This window comes from Tachypleus tridentatus, chromosome 12, assembly GCF_004210375.1.
Source record: "Tachypleus tridentatus isolate NWPU-2018 chromosome 12, ASM421037v1, whole genome shotgun sequence".
Taxonomy (NCBI): Eukaryota; Metazoa; Arthropoda; class Merostomata; order Xiphosura; family Limulidae; genus Tachypleus; species Tachypleus tridentatus.
This window is the reverse complement of record NC_134836.1, coordinates 10,675,928-10,697,719: the sequence shown is the minus strand read 5'-3', so window position 1 is coordinate 10,697,719 and position 21,792 is coordinate 10,675,928. Positions and strand designations below refer to the sequence as shown.

At 29.9% G+C, this 21,792-nt stretch overlaps 2 protein-coding genes across 4 annotated transcripts in view; one reads left to right on the top strand and one right to left on the bottom strand.

The window, feature by feature from the left end:
- Positions 1-2,446, top strand: part of LOC143235383 (glycine receptor subunit alpha-3-like) — a 56,293-nt gene extending 53,847 nt beyond the window's left edge. The window contains exon 7 of the mRNA XM_076473493.1: positions 1,759-2,446. Coding sequence (XP_076329608.1) covers positions 1,759-2,243 — 485 coding nt within the window. The 3' untranslated portion in view covers positions 2,244-2,446. The remainder of the gene's footprint in view (positions 1-1,758) is intronic.
- Positions 2,447-6,836: 4,390 nt separating this feature from the next.
- Positions 6,837-21,792, bottom strand: part of LOC143235379 (low-density lipoprotein receptor-related protein 1-like) — a 96,504-nt gene continuing 81,548 nt past the window's right edge. For 2 of the 3 annotated variants that reach the window (XM_076473482.1, XM_076473481.1), the window contains 9 exons: positions 21,460-21,696; positions 20,512-20,692; positions 19,118-19,331; positions 16,835-17,018; positions 14,758-14,803; positions 13,801-13,868; positions 13,373-13,460; positions 11,694-11,787; positions 6,837-9,633 (listed from right to left, as the gene is read on the bottom strand). In XM_076473482.1, the coding sequence (XP_076329597.1) occupies positions 9,502-9,633; positions 11,694-11,787; positions 13,373-13,460; positions 13,801-13,868; positions 14,758-14,803; positions 16,835-17,018; positions 19,118-19,331; positions 20,512-20,692; positions 21,460-21,696 (1,244 nt within the window). In that variant the 3' untranslated portion in view covers positions 6,837-9,501. The remainder of the gene's footprint in view (positions 9,634-11,693; positions 11,788-13,372; positions 13,461-13,800; positions 13,869-14,757; positions 14,804-16,834; positions 17,019-19,117; positions 19,332-20,511; positions 20,693-21,459; positions 21,697-21,792) is intronic. The other variant, XM_076473483.1, reaches the window with a different exon arrangement.

Below are 21,792 nucleotides of genomic sequence, written 5' to 3'. Positions count from 1 at the left end.
AAATAAATAAAGTTAAATGAAAGCCAGTCATCACGCGATGACAACGTCATTATGCCATTGTATAGCATACTCATTGCATTAAAAAAATGAAACAAAGAACAGGTAAGGTGATTCTAAATGGAAAAGCCAGTATGCAGTCAACCGCCTCATACAAAGGTTTTTCCAACGATGTGAGATTTTTAAGGTGTGGTTGAGAAATTTGCAAAAAAAATAAACTTGCAGGCAAACGTATTATTTATATAGATAAACGATTAATCACAATCGGTGTTGACAGTAAATAACTCGTCTAATCGTAAAGTAGAGGACGCATCTTCGTTCTACAAGTCAGCTGGTTGAAAATGTTTTTTGTTTTGTATCAAAACAGAGTAGTAAAAACTAATAGTTCGAACCCAATATATAATTTTCTGAGACTGAAGCCATTTATAAAGCGGAAACAACGATAAACACGCTCTAACACCTGAGAAGAAAATATGAGATTATGTTACAAGAAATTCGAAATTTTAAGGTAAAATCACACAACTTTACTTTATGTAAAGGATATGATGTTTTTAATATGAAATTCTGAGGAACAAGACCTAATATTTATGGCTAAAGAAATGAAACCATCTTCATTGGTGGATAATCCTGTATTTAAAGAAAGAGATAACAAAAGCTAATCTTTACAGTTAAAAAAAGTGAGACCTTCTTTGATGGTGGGTAATCCTGAGTTTAAAGTTTTGTCACCAAGGTATGAAACTCCTTCTGACACTAAGTTTAGTACTTCGAGACCAAAACAGAGAGGAACATTCTTTGGTTTTTCTGTTGTCTCTATCAGTAATCATCTATTGCTCAACTCATGGTGGCCAGGACAGATAGCCCACTGCGTGTAGCTTTTTGCTCAACAATAAACGAAAGAATTACTTATTACTGGAAATTTTATAAACGACAACTGGAAAATAGTTAAATGAGCAGTTTTGAAGGAGGCTTTGTCTTCTTGGGGCTTCAAAGGTTAACAATATATGTAGCACAACTGACAACGTAAGTAATGCTAGCATTGTGATAAATCTGGTACAACTCTCATAACACATGTAATGTTTTACAAACTGTTGATATTGTTGCTCAAGAAGGCCTTCATGTGATGTTTTACGCAGCGTTAATCTGACTGATCAGGAAGACCTTCGTGCATTGTTTTATACACTGTTAATGTGACTGCTCAGGAAGGCCTTCGTTTGTTGCAACAGAATAGGTTGTTAGAGCAGGTTTCTTTTTTCACAGTAGTTCAACAGTAGATGTTAAACTTATGCTTAAGCTTTCTCAGTACAAGTTGATTCACGGTGTTCTAACTCGACAGGATCATGGTTTGGTCTTGTTGCTTCAAAAATGAGCCTGCAATTTAGACAACATCAAGAAAGTTTGTATGAATTATTAAATTAAACAGTGTTTTTGATACTTTTCGCCGTAAAATTGTTGCACGTGATCAGTAGTTGATTTTAAGAAATAAAATTGATATTTCTTTATAATTGCATTTTGTTTCTGCTTTACTTATACAGTGATATCGTGAGGTAAGTGTATCATAAGAGTCCTAATCATTGTTTTAAAAATTTGATAAAAGCTTTTGACAAAGTGAGCTTGTTTGTGAACTTTGTGAAACGTGAATAATCTTTCAAAAGAATGTTTACTAATGATGCATTTCGATAATTTGATGAAACAAGTGGAACGATATTTAGAATACTTGAAATCCTTCTGTCAGCGTATGACTATGGGATTCTGTTCTTGTAGGAAACTACACCTATCTTCTACCTACCTTCACCTTTCAACGACGAATTGCCTTTCATATTTGTAGCACGTACTTGCCCAGCGCTCTTGTTGTAGTTGTCTCCTGGGTTTCCTTCTGGCTACCCATTGACGCTGCTCCAGCACGTGTGACATTAGGAGTGACATCACTGCTGACGTTATCTACGCAGATGGTACAGTCGTATACGTCACTTCCGCCGGTTTCTTATGTTAAAGCTCTGGATATCTGGATGTTCGTCTGCATTCTTTTGGTCTTCACATCTCTTACAGAATACGCCATAGCTTATTACATATTCCACAACTGGACTTCCCCCTACAGGATCCTTCCGTGTAATCTTCACAAAACCAAAACGGAAACCAAAAAGGAATGTATTGCTCACTTACTCTTTTGCTGTTTTTTAACTTATTTACTTAGGCTTACAGTTGAAACAGAAATAGATAGAAAAACCTCATATCAACTATCAAGATAATAATTTCTTAATAACAATACATTTACATCTCGTGATGTATGTTAAAGAACGTCGCCATAGGGCAAAGCTGGTTAACACCAATACATTTCATTATTATCATAAATCACTGTTCTGCGTTCTTCTGTTGTATTTTTCTACATCTGTTGGCTATTTATAGAAGATGTAAAACTCTATATCCTTGTGTTGTAATCAAGATAAATGTATTTCTCTACATCTGTTGGTTATTTATAGAAGATATAATACTCTATATTATTTTGTTGTAATTTAGATAAATGTATTTCTCTGTATCTGTTGGCTATTTATAGCAGGTATAATACTCTATATTCTTGTTTTGTAATTAAGATAACCGAATTCACTACATCTGTTGGCTATTTATAGAAGATGTAATACTCTCTATCCTTGTGTTGTAATTAAGATAAATGTATTTCTCTACATCTGTTGGCTATTTACAGAAGGTGTAATACTCTATATTCTTGTGTTGTAATTATGATAAATGTGTTTCTCTACATCTATTGACTAGTTATAGAAGATATAATACTCTTTATTCTTGTGTTGTAATTAAGATAAATGTATTTCTCTGCACCTATTGGCTATTGTCTTCTTTTATGGTGTGGGAGGTGCTTCAGTATCTAAAATTGAATAAGAATCCACCATATTTATATATTTTTTAAATGAATGTCTAATATTTTTCTCCTTTCCTTTACCTCAAGGTACCTACTTCACAGTTGTAGTGTCCCACATAATATTTACCAGTTCTTAATTGTGAAGTAAGACATAGAAACCAGTTTTTCACGTCGTTAACTACAGAATCTAATGAGGCATTTAAACATCTTAAACGTCAATTATTTTTGTGGATTTTATTTATTTAATATGTTTTATATATAAGTGTAAAACAATAAAATTCTGGTGAAACTTAAAAACAGACAACTGCAGAAACATAGTAATTGGAAGTCATATTTACTACATAAACAGCTGTTACTGTCTCTATGCCTTTGTGTCTAAGATATTATAGATTAAAGAGACTTTATAAAAGTAAGACAAAGAACGAAATTAAAGATAAAATACTTTCAAATAAAGAAGTAACTGTTCAGAATTTTAATTATAAGTGGTATGAATATCTAAACTGTACCCAGACTTGTTTTTTATTTTAATTGTTTTATAGAGCAAAAGTGGTGTTTTTATGTGTTAGTGCTAAGAACTCTCCATTCAGTATCATAGCTGCGTTCACATATTTTGCTCTTAAATTAAAAGTTTATAGATAAAATCGTTGTGTCATATTATATTAGATCACAGTTTGCGAATGTTTTACAATTTTCAAACAACGTTTGTAAGAATCTGAAGGTAATAAAATGGACGTTAGGAAGTGATGTAATTCAACAATGTTGTGTTGGGAGTTCGGGGAATATGTAGTTTAATAGTGAGTGGCGTGTGCGTGTAACGCTCTCACACTTCGTTTATAAGCAAAATCGTGGTTTACATATTTATTTCTCCAATATGATGTGGTTTCTGTATGCAGGGCTTTGAAAATAAAATGATTTTAAATTATCCTATTAAGATGGATTTTTGGACAAGATATGTTGATGATAGTTTACTGTTTCAGGGTAACGAAGGATTCAGTAATTTCATTCATATCTAAACAGTATAAATTTAAGTATTCGATTTACATTTAAGACATAATAATAATCAGTTACTCGAAAATTCGATGACCTAGGCAGAAACCAAGACTGACTGCGCCCTTACTCGCACTAGACGCCTTTGGTAGCCATCTGTGTTATCCATCCGTAAGGCCAGGCCTGCGTTAATTGTGTGTTCGATAATTGAAAGTACGAACGTTAAAATATCTGTAGAAATAGGAAAATTAATAAATCAGCTATTACTTACCATATAACCACAGTATAATTGAATAAACCAACTGTTACTTACCATAAAACCACAGTATAATTGAATAAATCAGCTATTACTTATCACGTTACAGTAATATTAATTGAACTGATGCTAAACCTTTTCTATAAACAAATAAATATACGACTTTATAGAAATGCCAAAATGGGAAATTATGAATAAATTTAATTCTATAATGGGTTGTTGTTTTTTCATTTACATAATAGTTGTTTTTTTTTTCGTGTATAAATATACAGATGTTGAAAGAAACCATATGAATATACTATATAACTTCCAAATTATTTAGAAATGTAATAACAAATTGACACCTTTGAAAAGGAGTTTTTAAATATGTAAGGTTCACACAACTGACGAAGTGGTTCGCGCTACCGATAATAATAGCAAGTTGCCAAAATATCTAAGACTCACACCGCTGATAATATGTTGCGGAAGTATGTCAGTTTGGTCAATGCATGGGCGTCATCTTTATTTTTGTGTAACAGTATCATCGTCAATGTTTTTGAAGACGATTAATTGATTTATATCATCATAAAGTAATATTGTAGGGTGTCACTGCTTTAAATAAATGTATTTGCGTTTTAATTTTGCAGATCAAAGTCATTCCTAAAACGGACGCGTCGCTTTATTGCCCTAAGCATCATAATCAAGGTTCGAACGTCCGATTGGGCTCACAGGAGAAGACCACGCCTTTTTTGGACAAGTCATCTCGACTTGTATTTCCTTTATTCTTTTGCATCTTTAATATTGGATACTGGATGCGTTTCCTACCCGAGCATTAGCCAACTTTCACAAATAAGCTTATTTCATGTCTTTAAACTTATTTAACAAACTTGAATATATTTGTAAGCTCCGATTACTTTATGGCACAATTTTGTCACTTTTATTCGAATTTAACTTTGAGGTCTACTGGTATTATTTCTTCATTTATATACATATTCCCGGTCTTTTCATTAAAAATATTGATTACTTATCCGAATTTTTAATGATCTTTATTGTAAAAGAAGTTCAAGTAACATTTTAAAAAATTTAGACTTTTTTATAGTACGTACAAAAGCAGATATTACATACGAAAACTGAAAACTTAACATATGATAAAATTATGAAAAGTACATACACTAACACTGAAGAAGTTAATTCAAAATTACGAATTAATAATAATGGAAATTATAAACACTATAACTGAAGAAGTTATGAGAAAAGTATGAAAATTATGCAAACTAAAACCGAAAAATTATGATAATAACTTATGCAAATAATCTAGTTAGTAAGTCAACTCATGATGAAATGCTAATATAGAATCATTGAAAGATATAGTTGTATAAAAATATATATTTTATTGCGATTTACCAAAGTAACTTGAAGCAGACTTCTAGAATTAAAAACAAAAATTAAATGGCTTGAATTTGATATTAACGTAGCATAATTTAAAACAGACAGTTATCAGTGAAGTTGGAAAAATAAACCTTTATTTTCGAAGTTACTCGTTATTATGCTCTGCAGAAGAAACCTTACTTACAAAGTAAACATTAATACAAGCATTACAAAATTCAACCATATAAACATGTTTAGCGTACTGTGCTGATGTATTTGGTATCACGATATATTTTTATTTTTTAGTTTTGTTAGCGTTTTATGTTCCAGAAAATTAAGTCGCAAAGATCACAACTTAATAGTAATTTTCTGTCACGTGACAAACTCCACTTTTTGTTATTGAACAGTATATAGTGCTTTCGCGTGAGAACCAAATGTTTCAAACAAAATATTTGTTATGAAAATACATATAAAATTATAATGATATTCTAATCTCTTAACTGAAAAAAAAAAAAACTTTCATCTGATTGTAATCGTAATTTAATGTTATAAAAAGATTCTTGTGAGTTGTAAAAAAACACGAAATGTATAATACATGTGGTTTAAATTCATCACTTTGTTGTATTTCACCCACGTTAACACAACAATGAAAATTATTTCAGAAGCTTCATTTATAAGGGTTTTTATTAAAAACTTAAAACGGATCGTTTACAATATATATTTGTGTGTACTGTCTATTAAACGGAGTATAACGTTAAAATAATTTTAACGCTGTAGTATTTTCTTTTTTATCATAATTCCTTCAAAGATATTTTAAAAGGATTTAATTTAGTAGCACCCACAAATAGTAGTATTATAAATATTAAAACAATTACACGAACAATGTTGTGTATTTTTGGAACGAAAACAATAAAGCCCTAAAATTATTGCTTTTATAAATACATACGTTCAATAACATTTAAATTCGTACATCATCATTAATGAGAGATGTAGTGTGAAAAAGGTGTTGGAAAAAATTAAAAATCAGTGTTAAAAATACATCGGCTCGTTTATTCTTGGAGATAACCTGAAAATAACCACAGTTTAAGCGTGACAACCCAACTGCTGTTTTCCTACTATCATAGTCTTAGCAATATTATTCTCTCTAAAATAGGAAACGTTTACATATCGCACGTTGGGTAAAGTAAAACAAGAAGCTATATCGTACAAGAATTTCTCAAATGGTGAACTTATACTGGGGTGTGTATGTTACTTTAGAGCTGATTAACTACTCATCTATTTCAATTAAACAACTGTGATGTATCTGTAGCAGTGACTTACTAAACGATTTGTGTGTGAGGTGTGGGGACAACAGGGAAATAATTACGACAGTACCATTCCAGATAAACATTTTATTACACACATTCTACATACTTAAGATATTCTTAAAGCATTGTTATTTCTTCCTGGACTGTAAGTTAACACATTGTTTTCAAGTTTAACAATTAGATTCCTCTTTGCAATACTAAAACACAATATAAACTAACAGTGGAAAGTCTAGTGTTTATTGATATTTAATGAAAAGAGCTTTTAGCAAAATAAGAATAAGACTTAATAATTAGCAGTACTTTAAAACTGATTACTTAATAAAACCAATTCCAAAGCATAGAAATATACAAGTAACATTGCATTCACACTGGCACACACAAGTACATGTACTGTAAATTATGAAGGATATGTCATGCATCCAGAAAACCCACTGTTCCTTCTCAGAACGAGTGTTTGTATGCATAGCAAATCCAATAATAGTTTCTCTATTAAAAATAAAGCTAATATTTGATTTAATCAAAATATAGATCACAACTTATATTAACCCAATAGGATTCATATTTATCCCTCATAAAATCCACTATTTCATCTTAAAATGAGTGGTTGTGGGAAAAATACGATCGATAACATTTGAACTGTGTACCTGTTGAGTTAGTTCATCTCAATGACACAGACCAAAAAGGTAAAAAAACTGAAAAGCCTGGCGGTTCCAGTTTGGCAGTTTGTTATTGTAGAAAAGATCAGTATATTCAACAGCTGCTCCAAATAGTTTATAAATTACCCATTTGCACAAATATTTACTTGTAATTATGTTGATTGTAAAATTTAAATATGCAACTAAAAGAGTACAAACATCAAAAAACCAATATCATACTTAATTAAGTATGAAATAGTTCCCCAAAAAAAAATGGAATCATTAGAGAAACAACTAATTTAAACAAGTGCTATAAACCTACATGTTTTTGTTCCAATATTAATGTAAGCAGAACCAAATTTAAATAACATTACAGACAAAAATTGGACCTAAAAGAATATTCCTGATGACTGAACAACCACTTGTTAATTTGAGGGAAATCAACTAAATTATTGCTAAGGATAATGACTAGTGTTAACAGTGTTGTCTACAGAAGAGTGCATAAAACAGCATAAGAACAATAAGTCAAGCTCCCAAAATGTTTCAACATTTTACTAACTTTTGTAATGTCTGTTCAATAGTTTTTAATATTTCATTTTTAGGGCTCAGTTGATCTCATGTGACAAAAGCTCTATTAATAAAGATAAAAGTAACAACAAATCCTTGACCATATTGCATTCTTGAAACAAATCTACTGTTTAAATAACAATACTATCAAAAATAGTGAAAACCTCTTCTTTTCTTAAAATCCACTATTCCTTCTTGAAATGAGTGCCTGAAAGGAAGAGATTTTCAATCACAGATGTCTGTCTACCAGCAACTCTCAAGCACCACTGACTATTACAGTCACCAAATTTTAAAAAGTATTGGCAAATACCTTAAATCTAGAAAATAATATCTTTGAGTTTATATGTGACATTAGATTAAACAAATCATCAACTTTAATAAAGAAAATGTACAAATAATTTTCCAATATTTTTGTGGCAATTATAATCATAAAATAAATCTAAATAAATAGCAACACTGGAAAAACCAAATGTATCACTAACAAAAACTGTATGTTTGTATCATGTTATACAAAATACCATTTAAAAAAACGGTTCAGTCAATGAAGTCACTGCAAAACCAAAAAAAAAACTTATTGAAATTAATTACAATATAAGAAAATCCAAGAGAAAATTAAAAAGATAATTGAAAAAATACCAGAAGTTGAGGCACAACAAACTAACAAAAGAATAACGAAAGAACACTCAGAAATTACTGGAAAAACTTTCATTAATGACACACAGCAACAAAAGAACTGAAATGTAAGAAAATGTAAAAATTCATGTAATATATACATTATAATGTAAGATATGGTCTTAATAGATCAAGCTGACAGAATCCTTTCTAAGTCTACACATTTATATTTATAATGTAAGATACTGTGTTAATAAGATCAAGTTAACAGAATTCTTTCTCTACATACAAGTCTGTATTTATAATGTAAGTTAGTGTACATGGTTTGTTTTGTTCATATGTCATGTGTTAATGCCATTCATATTAAATTAAAACTATACAGTTATCACTAAACTACTGAGTTCTATATCATATCCTTAATCAATCACAACCAGTAATTTGAAACATAACATACATATCCAGAAATGGGAAACCACATATTTCAAAACACAGATATATACAAACCCAAAATTACTATTAATTTAATATCATGGATCTTCAGGTTTGTCACTATAAAAATGCTCATTTTTGTATGTCTAGTATAAACATGTGTTATATTATTGAGACTCTTAATTATAATACAGCATGAATTATCTGATAACATACTCAAAACAAAAGCTACTGCTCCTTACAACCCAGATAAAAGTACAATACTTGTTACTGTTGTTACAACTCAGAGAAATGTGCAATACTTGAGAATTTTGAATTTTAATTTCTTTTAGGCATAATTACTTTCTGTCAGTAAATAATTCTAAAAGTTCTACAAGACTCTAATGATTTTTATATATTTATACTTTTACTTTCATAAAACACTAATGTTCAGCTAAACCAAATAACTTAAAGAAAGTATCAATACAACAGGCTAAAGACGAAATCCAAGCTTCCCTACAAAATGGTATCACTTATAAACTCTTTGTTATTTTGAAGCAGAAGTTGAGATTTTCCAGAACATTTCGTAAAGCGAAGGTACATGTAAGTTAGGTCCTTTTCAGAAAGCAGACTGTTCATGCTGTTGTCCTACGAATAAGGGGTTACCAAATTAGCAAGCAAAGAGCAAACACAAACAGTTACACTTTCCATAAAAAGTTTTCTTACAGCCTTACAAATTAACTTTTAAACTCACCAAACAGATAAAATTTGTAAAAGTGGAAAACTTTAAAAATTCTCACCACAACTCACATTTCTTGTATTCAGACTGAAAAAAAACTTGCAGAAATTATTTTGTGCCTAAAGGTAACAGTATCACTGATATTCTCCCACCAGATATTTCATGCAGCTATATTAATAAAACTCACAATGCCATCATTATAGTCTCACCAGATATTTTAGGCTAAATCAATACCTACATATTATTGATATATTCCCACCAAATATTTTATGCATGTAAATTACAGACAACTTCACATGATTTAGACAGCAAATTAGATGCTGCACATTTATTAAAATTAGTCCCACCAAGAGAATTTTTCTTACATAATGCAGTATTTAATGTAATAACTCAGTTTCTCTATGCATATTACCAGTTCTGATTGAGACACAACAGCATAACAAAGAATTTTTTAAATTCTACATAACATACTACTGCATGCACAATCCTAACATCCAGTCATTAGTTATTGTTCAAGAGTTGTACATATTCGACAACATTAAATGAGCACTAATAACTGGTAGCTGTAGGAAGAGCAGTAAAATATTAATAATTATAATAAGTTAACACTATATACACTGGAACTTACCATTCAATACCTGAGATCCAAGATGTTGCATAGAAATACAGATACATAATAAAGTTATCAAGATCAGATATTGAACTATGTAACAACAAAACATGAAGTATCTCTTTAATCAAATAAAACATTTCATGAAATTAAATTTATAAAGTATTTTAAGAAAAAGTTAGAAATACATAACATTTTAACTCTATCACTTTTCTTAAAATTGCATTATACTAAATACAAATATCAACACAAAACTTAGTAAATTTGTTTGTAGTTAAATATACTCTCAATGTTGTGTACTAACACAAAAACTTAGTACACTTGCTTGTAGTTAAATACACTTTTAATGTTAAAATCAACACTAAAACTCAGTGAACTCACTTGGAACTGTAGTCCACATTACTTTAAATGAACTGCACAATACACTGACTGTCTATAATCTTATTTCATTTTGTCTGTATTGGAGAATCAATTTATGACACAGAAACTCCATTCTACCACATGACTAACTGATCATATGCAAAACTACATGGAATTTACTGATCATATACCACTCCATATTTAAAACTACATGGAGTTTACTAATCATATACCACTCCATATTCAAAACTACATGGAGTTTACTAATCATTTGCCACTCCATATTCAACTACAAGAGATTCAACAGTTCATGAAATACTTCATATTGAGAATTCAAATAAGAAACCACAATTACTTTCAGATTATTAAAAAAAAGTTATAATTTAATTTAACATAAAACATCAGACAAGTTATTTTATGTTCTAACAATCACGCCTTCCACGAAGTAACTTATTAGAAAAATACATCTAAGAAACAACTCTATTAAGAAACAAAACAAATTACTTACCACAGTTCTTAATACTTACTCAAATTGGAGCTTATACATAATCATAATTCATAAAACAAAGCCTGCAAGTGCTACCTGGAAGTTACATTTTGTCAAAACTACATTTAAATTTAAAGTAGTTTATCTACACTAAACTCTACTAGTGTTTCACTTCATAGTTTTTAAAAGAAAGAATCATGTCTTAAAACATATGACAAGTAACTCTGAACTTATAAACAACTTACCTCAATTAGTGTTTCACTACAGTTTCAAACAAAAAGAACCGTAACCTAAGATGAATTATCATAAATAATTGTGAACTTAAACTAGACCCTCACAGTGCTTCACTATATAGATTTTAACAGAAAGAACCATATACTAAAGATTAATTTTAATAATTGCAAACTTTAAACTACTGGCAATTCACAATCTTTCACTAGACAGTTTTTAACAGAAAGAGCCATATACTACGACGAATGATGATAAATAATTGTGAACTTTGAACTACTGACCTCTCCCAGTGTTTCACTACATACACTATTTTCCTGTGAGCAGTTTGACAGTTGGTTTTCAAAACCTGAGGAGGACTCTTCAAAATATTTCTTTCTGAAACATTTCAATTGGAAAGAAAGTTCTTTTGATAAATTATTGTAAAAATACACCTAACATGATTATAAGATTAAATTAAAAAACATCTAACCATATTATAAGAAGCATACAATGAAAGTATGAAACACTTGAACAAACCACATTAGGTTTATGTGAAACGCTTTCCTTTAATATTAATGAGAACAACAAAGAAGTTATTACACTTCTAATGTGAACTTCTTTATAAATTGTTAATTTTATTTTTCAAACCAACAATTCAAAATGCCCTTGATGAAAAAAAACGTATTTCTTTTTTTTGCTATTAGTCTATAATTTTGTAAAGTAAATGGTTTTCTTTCAAGAAGAAAATGAGTATTTGAAAACAAAACAAAACATACAACTACACACACTCAGGTCTTACACACAAAAAGCTCTGTAAAAAATCTTTTTTATAGATGGAAAGTGTATAAATATAGTTTTATTTAACAAGGAAAACTCAATAAATTTAGGTTATTCTTAATGGAAAAGTGGAGATTAGTAGTTTTATTCTACATATGTAGAATATGCATAAGTATAATGTCATTCTTGATGGAAAAATCTATAAATATATAATACACTAATTACGCCTGTACAATAATAACTCAAACATACATACTTAATGTAACAGACTACAAGTGATGCAAGATAAGTCAAACATTCAGACTTATTTTACTTGATACTGGTGTAAGGTAAGTCAAATGCTACGACTTACTGTACTTGCTACATTGACTTAACTAATGTTCTACAAGTGTAAGTTAAGTCATACATATGTACTTTAAGACCACAAACAACAGGGCATTTTTCATGCTTGAATGTGTATCATGTTGCACTAAAAATAATGTGATTACAAAACGTCACAAAAAACTGAAGCTCATGTAGCTCCAAGCCATATTTGGTCACAGTTGGCTAATTTAAAGAAAAACGAGTGGAAACATCACACAGCAAACTGAGCAGGTTTACATTATGTAAGGTAAACAAAAACAGCAACAGCACATGAAAAGGAAAATGGATACAATGTCTCAATCACACTGTACATGTTTCAACCAGAACTTGCAGACTACAATGCCTCAAATGTTGACATGTTGGTCAAAGTGGACAAGGACTTGTGGTTATCTAATCTTCCTTGGTATGTAATTGTTGCACTAGTTATATACTACAATTTCATAAAAAAAATGGTTTAAACTGCTAACGTCGTGAAAACAGAATGAAATTTCCAGTTGTCAATATGTTCACAAGACAGACGAATTACTCATCTTACTTACACAGTTGTGGATTTAAAGTTGTGTGGGCCCAGGGGCTAATAATTTTTGTGGACCCTACATTCCATGTAATTTTACACAGAATATAATTATCAATGGTCTCTGGGGCTAAACCTCTCTAGTCCCTACCTAATTCAACCACTGTATTTACACAATAAAGTATGGTATCACATTCTTTACTTAGACATAAGAAAAAAACTAAGCAAATTTTACAGCTGTTAACCTTGTTATCAAAATATGTAGACTATTCATGACATTTTATACAAGTTCCATATTTTCCTAGTAAAGAATTTAAATAAACATACCTTTTTCTGTAGTATAAGAACAAAGTAAGCAACACAAGGAAACAAAGTACGCCCAATATTACAAGCACAAGATATAACGTTGTCAACTCTAGAAAAGACAAGTAAACATTTTAAGTTTTTCTTTCTTTTTTTTTCTATTTAAAATTGTTCATGACAATATTACAACATAATTCACGAAATAATACTGTGACAAAGATTATTTAATAACACACAAAAATTTACAAATTTCAGATTAAAACTATTGGCTTTATATTAAAATATAAAAAATAAAACTTACTACACTATTAACACACAAGAAAATAATTTACATGTATAACATAGTAAAGACAGTAACATCCTAATGATTAGTTAATAGGCAGTACTTAAAAACTTCAGTGTTAGAAAGAGAATTACTGCTAGTATACTATGTATGACAAAACTGAACTAACCTACTGTGTCAGCAATTGTGCTGTTAGACATATTCTGCAAGTCTTTCCAACATTTTGTATCATTACAACTGCAAGTCCAAAATAATATAAACTCATATTACCAAGATGCTGTCTGAAACACATTTTTTTATAAATGAGAAAACATTGTTTTGAAGAAAGCAAATTCACTTTTATTTGGTTCAACAAAAAGTTGAGTTACAAAAAAAATTTCGAACATTTCATAACATACATGGTATTTAATAAGGTAATCATATAATAATCAACAGAAAATTGTTTATTACATAAAGACAGTGGATTACTAGATACAGCATACACACCATGTACATAAAGACAGTGGATTACTACATACAGTGTACATACCACATACATAAAGACAGTGGATTACTACACATAGTGTACATACCATGTACATGAAGACAGTGGATTACTACATACAGTGTATGTACCATGTACATAAAGACAGTGGATTACTACATACATTGCACATACCATGTAAATAAAGATAGTGGATTAGTAAATACACTGCACATACAGAGTACATAAAGAGAGTGAATAACTACATACAAGTGAATCAGATTTACAATATAAAAACTTGTGTATTAATGGGAATAATAATTATGATGTAAAGGTACTGTTCATATCTGTGCAATAATTACATGACCTGAATAATAATATATTTTTAGTGTAGTACCGCTTACATAATATGCTAAGTAACTAATTATACCAACAACAAAAAATGACTTTCTATCACTTTCAAAATATAAACATAATAGAATATATTACCACCGACATGGTATATATAGAAACATCTGAGCATATCAGTTAATAGAACTTAGCTTACATCATGCAAAGCTACCTAGATAAGCTGAAATACCACAGTGTATAAAAAACACACAAACACTATACAAATTACTTAATGCACAAACTAAAACATGTATGGAATAAGATGAGACATACTTATTATCCAGATTCTGTAATGTATTGGACAGGGTAGCAACAGTACCTGAAAAATATCAAAAATTAATAATTAATTAATATTGAGTTAAATATAATGTCATATAAAACTATTTTGATAAATTAAATTGTTCATCTAAACCCATACCTGTCACCTTCCATTTATCTGCATTACTTGAAAAACGTAAAAAATATTCTGTCTCTAGAAGGTTCAGTCACTGTACAAGTATGTTGTACAATAAATAAATCACGTCCTGTCAAGGAGACACCTTTGGAACGTGTCATATGATAAACAATCCCAATGTTTCTTCTAAAGAACACATCATCAAAATGTGTCATATGATACAGAAATCATGTCTTCTAAAGCTGGTACCACCAGAATGCACCCCACAATAAAGAAATCATGTTCTCTCCTAAAGCAGGCATCCTTAGAATGTGTCAAACGATAAAGAAATTGTGCATCTCTCCAAAAGCAATGTCCTCAAATATGTCAAATACAAAAGAAATAATGTCTTTTTTAAAACATATATCAAAGTGGGTTCAACAAGAAGCAAGTCTATGTCTGTATGGTAAACACAAATTGTCAGAAGTAGTAAAATAATAATGAATTTTAAGGTCTCTACAGTAACAAAGATATAATAACCCTAAAATTGTTATATAAAAAATATTCATGAGGACAAATGAAACTGTCTACCATTCAATGTTTCATGATATCTAGCTACATGAAACCAGAAGTACATTAATGCTATCAGTCCAGGCATCCTCTACTGTGCATGTTATGAGATTCTAGTGCCTTACATTCAAACTTCAATTAAACTACTTTCTGTTTATGTTATTCCAATCAATAAAGCATAAAATTGCAGCTAATAGTCCACAGTTTAACAAGATACAAGTTTTAAGTTCTAATTTTCATAAAGCAATATTACAGATACTCTGTAGCATCTCTTCCCCTCTATTTTATTCACCACCCCCTCCAATAAAAGTAGCTAGACAAAGTTTAAAGGGCAATCAAAAGGAAAATAAAGCAACATAATTTAATTATAAATAGATGTATACTGTTACAGGTTTAAAGCTACTTAGAAAAACAAACACAGTTTCATGTTATATTTAAAGACATTTCAGGAAGAAAAAATTAACTCAGATTTACTTTGACTGTTTTTTTTGTGCATGGTTACAAGATCAGTCAAATTGATCAACTTCATATAGAGTTAGAGTAGAGAAGATAACAGATAAAATAAAAAGTTAAAAAAAAAAGTTAAAAGTATTTAGGAAGTGTTAGGGATTATATAAACAAAATTTGAGATTTTTTAGATGAAGAAAAGTATTTCCAATCTTAATCTGAAAAATAATTTTGTACACGTACTATTCAAAACAAATACAATATATTCACAGAGAAGTACTTAACTAAAAACATCATTTATGGTATGTGAAAGACTGATTATGTTTACTGAGAGTCTGCCAAATTTTGTGAAGATATGCATACTATGTTAAAAGTTAGTAGTATCAAATCCATAAAGACTTTGAAAAAGTACAAAGAGGTCATCTAGTTAGTCAAATTGAGTGAGCCAGCATTGAAAAAGTTAACATTAAAACATTAATATGAAAGCTACAACAGCCAACAGCAGGCCTCGATAATTCAATGTTTCAGTTATGTGGAATAAATATACTTAAGACTTTTTTAACATCAAACCAATAGTATTGTCAGAACTATAGATGATCAAGTGATTCTGAAAAGTGGAACAAAGATTTTTTTGAAATCAAAATTTTTAGAAAATTAAGACATTTTTCATCAATAAGAAAAGATATGAAATGACAGTAATATAATCACATTATTTTACCCAATATACTTTAAAATTTCATTTTAATGTGAAGGATAACTTACCTAATAATCTACATCATATCACCACTTCTAGTTTATTACAAAAGTTTCAACTGAAATATTTCCAACTTAATTACCAAACAGTACAAACATAATAGTCAGATCCACCATACATTTGAGAAAAGGTTTGGGTTTTACTTCTGAGACATTCATTTTCATCAACATAAAAAGTACACATTAATAAATAAGTCAAACATTTACATTCTGGATACATAGATGACACAACAGCCAAACCCATTGGCTTTGTGACTCCTGAACGAAGCACAATTTTATTATCTCCACTGTTTTTATCACTTCGTAAAATTTGGTGATCCATTGTCCAGAAAATATAATCTCCAAAAACAGTGATACTAAAAGGACTGTGGCCATATCCCTTCTCAATTATCTGTAAAATACAAAGTTTTATATAATAATGAGATAATTAGCACTATAATGTCAAGTAAACTCAGATAGGGTAGCTTTTTATCACTAAGCATTCATTTGAATTTCAGTCACATTACTCTGCACCAGGGCATTAGACAAATTTTAGATGACTCAAATAAAATGTCTTCACCAACATAAAGAATAAATACATACACAAAAACAATACAATACAAAAGGGACAATTTACAAAATTTATTAGAAAATAATCACTAAATAGAAGGCTCAAAGAAAAATTTACATTATTACTCTAACAAACCAGAATTACAATACATACAAGCTTTAACATGTAATCAATTTAGGAAAACAACTGACTAAAATAGCATAACAAGGAAACTTGTAAGTTTATTCTCAATACATTATACAATATCAGTTATTTTACTGTGTAGTGACTGACATACATCCTAATATATCACTTCATTCCTAACATAGGTGTTTACTGTGTAGTGACTGACATACATCCTAATATATCACTTCATTCCTAACATAGATGTTTACTGTGTAGTGACTGACATACATCCTAATATATCACTTCATTCCTAACATAGGTGTTTACTGTGTAGTGACTGACATACATCCTAATATATCACTTCATTCCTAACATAGGTGTTTACTGTGTAGTGACTGACATACATCCTAATATATCACTTCATTCCTAACATAGGTGTTTACTGTGTAGTGACTGACATACATCCTAATATATCACTTCATTCCTAACATAGGTGTTTACTGTGTAGTGACTGACATACATCCTAATATATCACTTCATTCCTAACATAGGTGTTTACTGTGTAGTGACTGACATACATCCTAATATATCACTTCATTCCTAACATAGGTGTTTACTGTGTAGTGACTGACATACATCCTAATATATCACTTCATTCCTAACATAGGTGTTTACTGTGTAGTGACTGACATACATCCTAATATATCACTTCATTCCTAACATAGATGTTTACTGTGTAGTGACTGACATACATCCTAATATATCACTTCATTCCTAACATAGATGTTTACTGTGTAGTGACTGACATACATCCTAATATATCACTTCATTCCTAACATAGATGTTTACTGTGTAGTGGATAATAAATACTTTTTAATGACAACTAATGTTTACTGTGTAGTGGATAATAAATCCTTTTTAATGACAACTAATGTTTACTGTGTAGTGGATAATAAATCCTTTTTAATAACAACTGATGTTTATTGTGTAGTAGATAATAAATTATTTTCAATAACTGTTGTTTACTGTGTAGTGGGGATAATAAATCCTTTTCAATAACAACTGTTGTTTACTGTGTAATGGATAATAAATCCTTTCAATAACAACTGTTGTTTACTGTGTAGTGGATAATCAATCCTTTCAATAACAAGTGTTGTTTACTGTGTAGTGGATAATCAATCCTTTCAATAACAAGTGTTGTTTACTGTGTAGTGGATAATCAATCCTTTTTAATAACAACTGATGTTTACTGTGTAATGGATAATCAATTCTTTTTAATAACAACTGATGTTTACTGTGTAGTGGATAATCAATCCTTTTTAATAACAACTGATGTTTACTGTGTAGTGGATAATAAAGTCTTCTGAAAATGTCTGCTGAGCAGTTGTTACTAATTTTGTGTTGGGTTACAATCACTTTTTATTATACATGGTGGTTTTTATGTAATTCAAATTTTTGTTATGCAAAAATCATACTGAAGTAAATATAAATTACTAATAATAAAACCTACAATTTAATAAACAACCTCATACAGTAAAAGATAAAAACTATTCGATTAAAATATCACAATGCCAAAAAAATAGTTTCATTGAAATTGAACAAAAAAAATTATGATTGGTAACAAATGAAAAGATCTTAGAAAATAGTAAATCCAAACTAATTACGTCAAGAAATATTTTCTGTTGAGTAACATCACTAAAAAAACAAAAGAATATTCTAAACCAAAAAAGGCTCAGAAAAAAACTTTTAAAATTACTAAAGTATTACATCTTTAACTTCAAAACATTTTTTTTTACAATGAAAGAATCATATGAAATATTTCATGGGAAGCTCACCTGTCTTCTCAGCCCCTGAGTACTGCTTCTCTCAATGTGGTACGTTTCATCAAGATGTACATCCACCCAATATAACATAGATGCTTCTTCATCCAGACTGATATCAGTTGGATGGTGCAGGTTGAATGTAATTACTGAGTGACGAATAGATCCATTGACTGAAAAACTTTCGATCAAAGACCCTGTTTCTTTCCAGTTGGACCAGTAAATAGAGCTACATTGAAAAAGGGTTAATTATAAATCTTTCTGTCAGTGATACTAAGTTTTTGTTTGGACCAATTTAAACAATGCTTCACCAAGATAACTGTATAAATAATCACAAAAACTCTTCAAATCAACAATCTAATTTTGTCTAATTGAGTCATTACACTGTTGTATTATAATTATAATAATACTGGTTTCAAAGTTTTTCCAACCAAACAACAATACTGTTCTATCATAATAATAATTTGTTTCAGTTCCTGTTCAGTGGGACCATATTCATATATGATACAGGTGTTGTATTATTAAAGATTCTGACTATACAGAGTACAAAGCACTGAGTATTCTACATGTTACAGTCACCTAATTTTCACCAACTATTGACTGTTAATTACTGTTTCAACATGTTCTTAAGGAACACCAGATTTCTAAAAAAACAAACCAAAACCAACTAACTTCAAGGGATAATGAAAACACTATTTTGTTTTTAATTATTACTAGTTATTGCAACTAAATGATGGATGGCATCATGCACTGTGGAGAAACACAGAGTGGATTTAGGTTCAAACTGACGTTGGTGATAAAGTCATTATAGAATTATTTTGACTTAAACAAGAAGAAGAAAGATGAACGATATGGTTGGTACCTTTCTGGTTTTCTACCTTGGTGATGGTTTCTTGCCTTATTTTTAGGTTTGTATGGTAGAGAAACAAATAAAAATGATTTTTAGCGTGCTTGTGTGCATGTGCCTTAGCCTTATGCTCACTTAGTATATTGGTCATTCTTACATGTAGTTTACCAACTTTATGATATTGGTTTTATTTTCTGTTTAGTTGAACCATTAAACATTTCTACCATAAAACGATAACTGTTATAATTGATACTTCAATTAAAATTTTTGCTAAATTCATCATCTACTAACAAAAATCAACAAACCTGTAAAAATAATGAAAGAGAATCACACATCTTTTATTAAAAGGTCCTCACTAAATAAACTTCTTTGGAAACTGAATTATTTTACACAAACAAAATTTAACTATTTTGACATTGAAACCAAATGGAAGGAAAAACAAAGTGTATAACATGAAATTTTAGAAAAGGGAGATATTATAATATACAATATTGTTTCTGATACCAAATGACATTAAACTAATGCATTTCTAAACTGAAGAAAAACACAAAATTATTCTCACTGGCCACAACTATCAACTGCAATTCCATGGGGTACATCATTGAATCCTAAGTGTATTATGCACTTTGATGGGACACCTGCATCGATAATAAACTGACAAATAGATGGATCAATACTCTTAGTGAAATAGAGGATTCCATGTTTTGAGTCATAAGCCAAACCTTGGATGTGTAACAAACCACCTAGAAGAAACAAAATATACTCTTATACAAACTAAAGTAACAAGTACAGTGTTTGCTTAATTCTCACATACACAAATAGCTCCTTCAGTGTACTATTAGTACTAAACAAAGAAGTTGTAAAGATAGTAAAGTAAGATCTACTAAAAATCACTGTAGATCCTTAGCTAATATAGACACCATTAAACTCTACTGGAAGAACCAGGAACCTGTCAGCTAGAATAAACATGACTAAAGTTTACTAGAATCATTCTGAACATGCCAACTATGGATAAACACTGTGTTTGTCTATTAGAATCACTTGTAACCTGTCACCTATTGTAAATATCAAACCCTACTAGAATCACTTGAAACCTGTCAATTAGGATAAACATTAAACTCTACTAGAAGAACTACAAATCTGTTGGTTATGGATAAACATGATTAAGGTCTAGTAGGATCAATTGGAACCTGTTAGCTAAGACAAATGTGATTAAGGTTTACTAGAATCACTCTGAACTTATCAGTTAGAATAAACATGATTAAGGTTTACTAGAATCACTAAACCTGTCAGCTAGGATAAACATGAATACAGTCTACTAGAATTACATGGAACTTATGAACAAATTCTGTTATAATAAAATATACCACATAAAAATACTATTACTTTTAAACAGAGAGATAGAAATCTCAAAAATTTACAAAATAGTGTTACAAGGAAAGTGTTTTTGCATGATTTAAAAAGATGCTTGTTGAAACCAAGAGAGTAAGTGAGAACATTCATTCATTACCATGAACAAGAGACTTCAAGCCTGATCCATCTTGTTTCACTTGAAAAATCCCTTTTCCCTGTTTTGTTTCAGCAAAATAGATCATTTCACGAGCATGGTCATAAGCCAAAGTTGCCAATTCTAATTTCTCTATAAATGGCTGAATTAAAGGCACTGGAGGATTTGGATTGGTTATATCTTCCAATGACAAACTTTCAATTGTATTCCCATTGGTTACTAAGATAAATTGGGTATAATCTAAGGAAAATGAAATGTTACTTAACATTAGCATGACGTCTGTAAGATCTAAACATGTTACATGAAAATAGTACTTGTGTTACAATAATAAAATTT